General features: G+C 38.6%; 1 protein-coding gene across 7 annotated transcripts in view; it reads left to right on the forward strand.

The window, feature by feature from the left end:
- Nucleotides 1–10,328, forward strand: part of tcf12 (transcription factor 12) — a 76,744-nt gene extending 66,416 nt beyond the window's left edge. For 4 of the 7 annotated variants that reach the window (XM_079662401.1, XM_079662398.1, XM_079662399.1 and 1 more), the window contains exons 14-20: nt 135–208; nt 2,728–2,919; nt 5,830–5,956; nt 6,054–6,213; nt 6,374–6,615; nt 7,244–7,373; nt 8,023–10,328. In XM_079662401.1, coding sequence (XP_079518527.1) covers nt 135–208; nt 2,728–2,919; nt 5,830–5,956; nt 6,054–6,213; nt 6,374–6,615; nt 7,244–7,362 — 914 coding nt within the window. In that variant the 3' untranslated portion in view covers nt 7,363–7,373; nt 8,023–10,328. The remainder of the gene's footprint in view (nt 1–134; nt 209–2,727; nt 2,920–5,829; nt 5,957–6,053; nt 6,214–6,373; nt 6,616–7,243; nt 7,374–8,022) is intronic. The other 3 variants (XM_079662404.1, XM_079662403.1, XM_079662402.1) reach the window with 3 other exon arrangements.
- The last annotated feature ends 237 nt before the right edge of the window (nt 10,329–10,565 follow it).

Below are 10,565 nucleotides of genomic sequence, written 5' to 3' on the forward strand. Positions count from 1 at the left end.
GACTGTGTGTTATCGTGTGTGTGTCAATCAGCTTTGTCCACCCAGTGGAGCAGGATACAGCTATCAGCCATGTTGATGTGAAACTGAGTCGCCGGATTGTTAACGCTGACCCCCGCTCTTCCCCTCTCCATCAGGTACCAACCAGTGGCCCCGCGCTGGAGGACAGACTCCGTCCTCTCCAAACTATGAGAACTCCCTTCACTCCCTGGTAAGCTCCCTCTGTCTGCCGGCGTCTCTCATGAATCATGATCGATGCAAACTTTGGATAAGTTACCCGGGAAGGGCTGAGCCAGCATTACAGGGAGATTCCTGTCTGACAAATGTTTTTGTGAGGGAGGTGGGGGCAGAGCGATAACCAAACTGAACAATACCTGTCCCTCGGGCTTGCCATCTGTCCCCTGCTCCGTGGGGCTGGACGGGGATGACAGTTGGGGGATGAGTTCAGCTCAGGGGGCTGGCGGAGGGGGGGTTGCAGCTGTTTGCTAAAACACGTCTCCAGAAATTCCTTCGCTGTCATGCGACCAGAGCTGCAGATCACCTTTCATCCCGGCTACTCCCTGATGCAAATGTTAAGCATTTACATGTTCTGCTGGGATGCAAAGAGTGCATTTGATAGGAGAATAAACATATTACCACAATGGATACAAATGTAGCTGTAAATATTGTCTTAATATCTTCTATTTGTATTTAAAATAACAACCTGATATACCTACTTGCAAATTACAAGATAGTAACACATGTAAACCTTTACAATATAATGTATTTAATGTGTTTGCCACTTAAAACCTGTATAGGCTTTTGTTAAATTATTATTATTTAAATGTTATCTTTTAATACAATCAATTGCAGGACTTATCTTGGATGTTTTGTTTACAATGACTAAACATTCAGAAATAACTTTAAAGTCCAAATCAATCCAGCCTCAACCTTATCACATAGTCCCATTCAAACAGCCGATTGCATGTGAAGAGGATATTGAACATCACGATTGGGACGTTTCCTCCCACTCTGCCTCCCCCCTTTGTTTTGTCTCTTTATGGCCACCACAGATAAGTGAGGTGAAGCTCACGATGCAAGTGAATGAAATCAGATAGCCTGAAAATGAGCTGCTGATAAAAGAAACGTAGGAACAAAATGCAATTCATGTTCCGTGTGACACGATTTATAACATAAATTAAGCACAATTTTAGATATAACTCATTGTTATAACAAACACACCAAATACTTACTTGTTGTAAAAGGTCCCATTCATAAAGGCAAACTGTGGTAAGCATCATCTTGTTGCTTGGGAAAACCAACTTTGGGATGCGTGTGACCATAAGATCCATAAAATATTACTTGATATTTTGTCATTTAAGCTGGATAATAATGGAAAACATTGAGCCTAAGAATGCTTAACCTTTACACCCCAAGACTCCAGAGCAGGGTTTGTAAGTGGTTAAATATTCTCATAAAGATTTCCTTTCAGTTCTTTAATAAAGAAATATTCCACTGACAGCTAGTAAAAGGGAGCTCAAATGATGATATATTCTCAGGATTGTTACAACATTGCTGCAATAAAAGTATGGATCACATTTCTTGGTAGCTGAGGCAAAAAACACTTTTGAAAATCCAGTTTATTTCTTCGAAAACAGCGATGATCAACCGTCTAAACACGCAAGTGGAGGATTCAGATTTCTGTGGAGATGAATATATTGAAGTGAATACGTTTTTGAAACTTTACTGTATTCCTTTCTGTTAAATTGAAGGCTTTGGTAAACTACAAAGATTCCTGTTAGGTGGCTCAATGCTACATATCACCAAGTGTAGTGAAGAAAGGCACAACTAGGTATGAGGAAGCATGGAGAAGACAGCTTTACCAGACCATGTATTTCAACAGAGAACAAACTATCTATAATCTTTGGAGTCAACAGTGAACACGTGTTTGCATTCTATTGAATAGAATGTGGAGGATGTATCTTTTATATAACACCTCCAAGAAACCTTAAGAAAAGTAGAAAAGAACAATACTGTATCAGCGGTTATTAAATGTGCAAACATCCTCACAAAAAGAGCGGTCAGCATCTTTGTGCTTCTTCCAAATCCTGACCTCCTTCTCTGTGTGTCTTTGCAGAAACAATCTCTATCCACAGTGTGTTTCTAGTATTTTTTAGATATTGATCTTTTTTTAATCCTGTCTTATTCTTTATTTGACTTTGCCAGAAAAACAGAGTTCATCAGCAGTTACATGAGCATCTCCAGGATGCCATGTCTTTCTTAAAGGATGTCTGCGAGGTACTCCTCAGATAGTCTTTACGTGTTCCATACGTCTTTGCATACCTCACTTTATTTTTGACTTGCGGTCTACAGTACATACCTCACAGTAAAATGCAGTTTCATCTTTATTGCCTTTGTTCCCATAATGTCATGTTATGTGTTAGCCGCTTCAGCTTGCAGTAATCATCTTAATTTATCAATGAATGTTAAAATCTCAATTCATTGTTGACTCACTCCTGATTTCCATCTGTGTTGACTTTTACAACTCAAGCTGAAGTGGCTCAGTTGATTTTGCATTTGCATTTCCTTTATCTTGTGTTTAAGATATTTTTTTTATTTTAAAGTCCACACCGTACAATCAGTTTTCTAAATGTTTGTCCTAATGTGCTTATACTAAGCTGCTCTGTCCTTCTTTTCCTCTCTTCTGCCTCTCCCTAACCCTTCCCTCTTCAATCCCTCTGGTCCTCCCAGTCTCGAATGGAGGATCGTCTGGACAGACTGGATGATGCAATCCTCGTTCTGAGGAACCATGCAGTGGGCTCCACCGCCAGTCTGCCCAGCGACATACACAGTCTGCTGGGACAGGCACAAAACGGGCCAATCGCAGCCCTCGGACTAAACTTCCCCGCCTCTGCATTGGCTCCAAGTCGGACAGCAGCGATGGTACGGAACTTCACACACAGTTTATGTCTTTAATTATATTCGTTTTCAGGATAATGTGGTGTTTTCCTAAATGTCAAACTTCACATGCCACCTGTTCAAAACAACATTTTCCACACACGAACAGTTGATATATGTTCCATAAGTGTCATGGCTGGCCTCAGGTTCACCTCCTCTGGAGGGTGGCTGTATACACAGGTGAAAGAAGAAATGGGAAAAACAGACGTAATGGATTTGGAAGTTGTTCTCCAGAGAAGGAAGTGTTTATGTGTTGCACTAAACCTCTTGAGGAAAAGAAGAAAGCAGGTCTCTGTATAAATCATGATGCTTAAACCCAAACTCCATCCAAGGTATTTTATTCTGAAGAGCCAAGAGATTTGAACACATCTGCAATGGAAAATAAAATGTAGCAACTGGTCCAAAAGTAATTTAAAAGGTGATTGGAAATACTAGTTTTTGCTCACAATAAATAAATACATCCTTTAAAGAAACTGGATGCAAATGATAGAAGAAGAAGAAGTCAGAGACACATGTAACAATATGTTTTTCTGATTTATATTTTTTTCCACTTATTTAAAGTCCCATTCCTCTGAGGAAGGTGACATTCGTCCATGATTTATATTAAGTTACATGAGTTTCAGATAAAGACCAGATGTCTGTCTGGTTTTCCAGAAGTGTTTATTTGTGTTGTTTTTTATTATCAATGAATCACTAAGTCTCTAAAAATATCATAACTTGGTAAAATGTCCTAAAGCCTAATTAATATTGCTTCAGTTGTTTAACCAACCCCAAATGATTCAGTTCACCTCACAACACACGATTCAAAAAAAGGCAGCAAATCCTCACAACTGGGAAACAGGAACAAGATAACATTTGGTCCTTTTAACTTTAAACGTGATTCTGACAATTAATCAATTGTCACAATAGCTGCCAAATTTGAATTTCAAAAAGATGAATTGCTATTTCTTTCAGCTCTAACAATGTGATAATGTTCCTGTCAACCCAGCCCCAGGCATCCGGCCGAGATGAAACAGGAATAATGAATCATGTTTTCATTTACTCTGACGTTTTAATGTTTATTTTTCACCAAAAACATTTCACTTGGCATGACCATCAAAGCTGCTGGAGATTCTGGTCCAACTTCCTTCTCAGGATTTGTATTATATGCCTCTCTGGTCTCTCAAACCTTCTTTGTCAACATGAATTTATTTTGAATACAGTTTATTGTTTGCTGTAAGGCTCTGTGCTTCTGTGACTGTGGTGCTGAAGTTTGAATCTCTCAGAGTAGCTTGTTTGTCCCCTAGCAGGAATGGTCCTGTGGTTGTCAGAAGAGCTCAGTCTGATGTTTTTGTTACAGAGAGCTGTGTTGTGGCAGTGATGTTGACGGACTGTGACTGAGATGAACATACTGTGTGTTCACTAACACAGCACTTCCTGTGTGGGAACAGCTCCCCTCAGAAAGAGCTCACCAGCCTCTGCACAGCTTTTTACTCCGTCTCACACCCCGCCCTCTACCCCTTTTCATCACTCCTTTTAACAACCCAGGGAATCTGAATGGATGGAAACGTGTGTCTGAACCCGCGGCCTCACCCAAACAGAGCTCCTCAGCTGTATGCTAATCAGGCCCAGCCAGGAAAATGGCAGCGTTCTTTTCTTGCCAGAGCCCAGCCTCCCTCCTCCTCCTCCTCCAGACAAAGAGTTGTTTGGACACCTGTTGAGAGCACAGCAAAGATTAGCGTAGTGCTGGAGAAGGGGAGGGTCTCGGGGTGGCGGGGTTAACAGAGGCCAACAGTGACAGGGGATCACATTCTTATAAGACAAGGAGGAGACACCCTCCACCCTCAGTGACGATTTCCCCGCATTTCCCTGGTTCTCAGGGGGGAAATCAAATGTGGTGAACCTCAGGAAAGAGGGACTGACTCTAGGACCATTTCTATGTCACGAATGTGGGCAAACTAAAGAATGATGTTCATGACTGTTGAGTGGTGTCAGCCTGACATCTTTTGAAACTGAACACAGACGGATTTGTCTCATTTTAGACACGAGAAGCAGACGTGGTTGTAGCTGTGGTTACAGAGAGCTAAGTCTGAGAATGTCTCAGCAGAAAAGAGGGTTTGATAAAAATGTCCTAAATGGGCCTTTGTTTTTTTAAATATACTAACAAAGGTGGCTTTTATTTTGTGTTTTTCTACCCTTTGCTTTACTTGCTATAACATACTACTATGTAACAAAAGACTATAGCATGCACCATTGTTGGGAATGAAAGGCTTAAATGAATAGAGTCTGAACTTTTTTTGCAACAATTCACATGAATAGTTAAATATTTCAATATGTAGCGCTTGTCAAAGAGCATCCAATCTACATTTTAAATAACGTTTTTGGTATGGGCTGAAATTATATCAGATTTTTGCTGAATGATTTTCATGGACATTTTCAAAGAATTCATTATAGCAATATATTTATGTATGGCAAATCTGAAAAACCAATGATAGTAATGCTGTAAGTCAAATTTCTCTTTAACTGGTTTTATTGTGCGTTATTTTGTGTCTTGGGCGTTGGGGAAATGAGACAGAGAATGGACCATGACAGAGATTATTTATTTATATTTGTTATAGATTATTCAAAAGGCACTGGATTTTTGTGTATTCTTAACATGATATCAATATTTAATTGTATTTATCGTCAGTACTGGAATACTGCGACACCCCTAGCATTTACGTTTGAACATTTGAAGGATAAAAATCATCCTGCGTGGATATACCCTAAACAGAATCTCACTGATGTCTATCTACGGAAGTTTGTTTTACGGCTCTCACTATTCGCTCTTCTCTTGCTCAAAATAAGGTTTCATGCATCTTCTCCAAACATTATGTGCTTCCTGTCTTGACCCTCTCCTCCCTGTGTGTGTTGCAGCAGGGCGGGGCCCACGCTGACGATGCTGCCGGCCTCAACAACAACAACAACAACAGCCACGGAGGCCCGCCCAGCGCCAGCTCCACATCCACTGCAGAACTCCACCACCAGTTGGAAACCTTCAGAGGTCCGCTGCACCCCCTCACCCCCACTCTTATCAACTCATTATATGGGCCTTTCTCAGTTTGTGTGTAATGTCTTACCTTTTACATTTCCTTCTTCAGGTCTGGCCTCTGCTCTGGCCGGCCAGCTGCCCGGCGCTCTGGGGCTGAAGCTGGAGAAACACGACAAAGATGACATGAACCACCTCTCCAACGATGACAAGTCGGATGATGAGGGCGACAGAAAAAATATGATGACACCCAGAGGAGGCACACGCACGAGGTAGGAAGATTTTGAACAAACAAAATACTATACAAAGTAAAATAATTTAGGTCTGAAAATACTACAATTTGAACAGATTGTGTTTTTCTATTTGGTTGTACTATGATGTCTTCTTAAGTCTGTTTTATTTAGTTGTTATCTGACTTTAACTCTTAAACAGTTCTTTCTCACACAGCATTGAGGATGAGGACCTGAACCCGGAGCAGAAGGCCGAGCGTGAGCGGGAGAGGAGGATGGCTAACAACTCCCGTGAACGCCTAAGGGTGCGAGACATCAACGAGGCCTTTAAGGAGCTGGGTCACATGGTCCAGGTGCACCTGAAGAGCGAGAAGCCCCAGACCAAACTGCTCATCCTCCATCAGGCCGTGGCTGTCATACTCAACCTGGAGCAGCAAGTCAGAGGTCAGGGTCATTATATGCTTTACTCAGGAATTGTTGCAAATAACTGGAATGTCAATGCAATTCTTTTATGAGTCTTTTTATGTTGTTTATGAGCCCTTTAACCCAATTTCCTGTCATGTCTTATCAAGATGAGATTGACAATAAAAATGCATCTTTGAATCTTGACATCACATAGAATCAATAGTATTTATTTAAGATGCCTTACATTATATTCCTGCAGGCGTAACTTTTTATTTTAGTGTCACATCCAAAGAGGAAGCAGTAAATATGGAGCAATAAAAAAGAACTGCAGTAAACAGGGTTGATTTATATGGAGCTATTTCACTGACAGAGCTGCCACGTACAGATAGTCCTCCATGATATCACTACAACAGTAAACAAACTGCTGAGAAGCTGTTAATACATTGACTAAAGACATTATAGTTTGCTGTAGCTTCATATTATAAGACATTTAAGTAAGTAAGTCAAACATTTTATCCGGATTTTGCTTTGTTCACTCACTAAAAGGCTGGATCTTCACAATAATGTGTTATAATAATAAAGAAACAGACCAGATTAATGCTCTCACTATGTGTGTTCAAAACAATTAGAATAATAAACATTTAATTTCTGTCTCTCTGAACCACAGAGAGGAATCTGAACCCCAAAGCAGCCTGCCTTAAGAGGAGGGAGGAGGAGAAAGTGTCCTCGGGCTCCGGGGACCGTCCAGGCCACGCCGACTCCTCTAACCCCATGGGCCACCTCTGAGCAGCACACAGGTAAGCTCACCTCCAGCTGGTTTCTCATTTTTTATATATTTTTTCTGTCTAAACAATATTTTTTTATTTTTTTTTACTGTTTTATTCTGTCTTAAATATGTATATATATTAGTCCATCACAATTTCCCTAAACTCAAATCGTTTTTTTCTATCAACGGTTTACATCCAATCGATATATGTTAACAATTATCTATTTCTGTTTGTCTGTATTATTGTTATTATTTTTTAGCTTACATATGTATTCTGTATTCTGAATGCTGTATATTTTGCAATTAATTGCTGTTATCTAATTTTTATTTTTATTATGTACTTTTACTTATTTAAAAAAAACAAAAGATGTGTGCTTTTGGTTGAACATGTTGTGTATTCTCAATACAAATGTGATCACGAACAAAAAAAAAGAAATAATCTAAACCAATAAGGGCAGCAAATCTTTACTTCTGGAGGAGGTAGAAATACGTATCTAATAATTTAGCACTGTTAATAAACAATAGTTGCACGTTAATGTATCAATGTGTTGACTAGTTGATCCAGCTCCTTCACATCTCTGGAATAATATATGAAAGAGTAGCAGATGGTTTTTATATTTAATATAATGTACAGATTGTCCTGCTGTGATTATTGATCAGAGTATTTCCCCTCTTCCCAGATCAAAGCGATCCACATCATTTCTGTCGGTGACCTTGCTTCCCAGTGACAGACAGGACTCACAGTTTGTGACACCAATCGAAGGAGACAGACCACTTGAAGCAAAAAACGACCAGACTAACACAATCCAGTCCTAGAAGATTGAAGAAGAGCCGAGCGAAGCGTCCAGCTCCGTGTGAGCAGTTTCCATCTGCAAAATGTCTCCCCACAAAGAAAAAGTCTTCAGCACATATCACTGTCTGCAAGAAGTGTTGTGGCTTCTGAACAATCAGAGACTTCGCAATCTCCTCCAACCATATGTGGAAATTGCCTTGTGCCTAAACTGAATTGACAAATGCATTGTAACAGCAATTTTTTTCGTTTGTCTGTTTCTTTTTTATCCTTCTATTTATTATGTTATTGAACTACAGTATACAGTGTATGTCTAAAGGGAACGTTGAGCAAATTGAAAGAGAAGTATGCAGCTTTTCAGTTGATCTATAGTTTGCCAGTGTCACCATTAAAACTGAACACTCCACCCTGAAGCCAAATCTCTGGCGAGTCCGAGAGGAGGGGGCGATATTTGAGCACTGAGAAAATTAATTTATTGGCCAGTTTAGAGTGACATTTATAGCCCACTGTCAATGATCACTTGCTTTTAGAAATAAAGAAATAACCGTCCCTTAAAAATAAGAACAGAGCCTATATTATTTATATTTGATCTATACTGCCACTGACCACATGTAACTCCTTATGTTTGTTTCAGCTTATGTGATAACGACCCCCAGAATAACTGGCACGACTAAGTTAGCATTACCATATTGTCTACAAAAGGTGATGAATGGCAAACTCTAGGTTTACTGAAAGCTCAAGTGTAGTTGTGTGTTTTTCATCGTTAGGGAGAAGTGAAATGTTTGCAAACCTTAGCATTCCCTGCATATTTTTTGTGTCTTAACTAAAAGAAAAAGGGGATTGTATTGCCCTTCCTTTTGCCATATAGTGTTCAATGTAAGCAATGAGATATTTTTGCAGATTCGTTTTGATTAAGACGTAGTTAAGAAAGAAAACAAATGACGACGACCACACTTTCTCCTGGCCTGATAAACACATCCCTTTTTCTGGTAATATCTCAAGACATTTTCAAACGCAGTTATTCTAAGATTTTTAGTTATGCTTATTTGTGTCGTAACAAGTCATTTTTTTTTATTATTCCAGCTTTATCATGTCCAGTTTCAGCCAGTTTTAACTTATTTTCTGTTATGTTTTCATCCAATATATAAAAAGAGACCAGATATTTCATGCATTTCTGGAATATCAAAGAACTGTAGCACAATAATGTCTTTTATGTTTTAAGACATTCATGGCTTTCATTTGTTTTCCCTATCAGTGTGCATGCTTTATGTTTATTCTTGGTCTTCAGACTTGCTTTATATTCCATGTATTTCTTTGTATATTGTCTTCTATCATTATCTACAACTTAAACAAGGCTGCCACATTCGGAATCAGAATCAGAAATCAGAAACAGATTTGGATAGTCTTTACAAAAAAGGGACTAACCCTGAGCTTACAAAACATATTTGATATTTAAAATTGTTGTTCTTTAAAGAAAAAAAAGTCCCAAACCAATTATGTGAATTTTTTTTCTTTTTATGATCTCAGTATTCATGTTGGCAGACTTTGATTTAAGGAATAGTTTGTGTGTCACTTCCTGCTCTTTTTTTTATTATTTTGTGTGTTCCTACTAAATTGCTTTGCTCCTCTGTTGCCAAGTTAGACTTTGCTGTATTCCCAGATGCTTTCCCTTGTATAATATATGAGAAAAAAGAACATTTAAAAAAGAAAAAAAAACATTTGGCTTATTTTTCACTGTAGTTAGTCTTTTATACAATAATACTGTAAGAATATTTCTTGAATTCTAAATATTACTCTTTCTAGATTTTTGAAAGCAAAAGTTTTGAGTAAAAAGTTTCTTACTTTATTTTACTATATTAGATAGTAAAATGTATGGTTATTTACAATAGCCTGTCCATTATTACAAGATATTCAGAAATGCCATCTCAAGAACAAAGCATAAATGTTGCTCGTAGTCTAACACATTAAAAGACTATGTACAAGCTCCAAATTACTAAAAGTGCGACCTCCATCTTAATTTTCAGTCTCTCGTTGTTGATTGATAAAATATTTGTCCTGTTGTCAAATGAAAAGATATTGTTGATGCACATCAAAAAAACTGCGGCAACGAGAATTCGAATTTTCTGTCTTTTCCAACAGAAAAACACAATGTATATAACATTTATGTTGCAATAAATGTGCCATCTTTTTTCTAAATTCAATTGTATGTGCATTTATTTCTCACTGTGCAAACACATGTGCTTCGGTGTCTGCTCCATCATATCATTATCACGTCTTCTCAAAGTTTATTTTAATTTGAACGAAAAGGCACAGGAAGCATGAAGTGGGACGAGCTCAGATATGTGGGGTTAACTAAGACTACCTTTTATGAAAATGTATGTGTAACAGTGGGTTTAGGCCAAGTTCATTTTTTTATAGTATTTGACCCATTTT

Source organism: Notothenia rossii, assembly GCF_949606895.1.
Source record: "Notothenia rossii genome assembly, chromosome: 2".
Classification (NCBI taxonomy): Eukaryota; Metazoa; Chordata; class Actinopteri; order Perciformes; family Nototheniidae; genus Notothenia; species Notothenia rossii.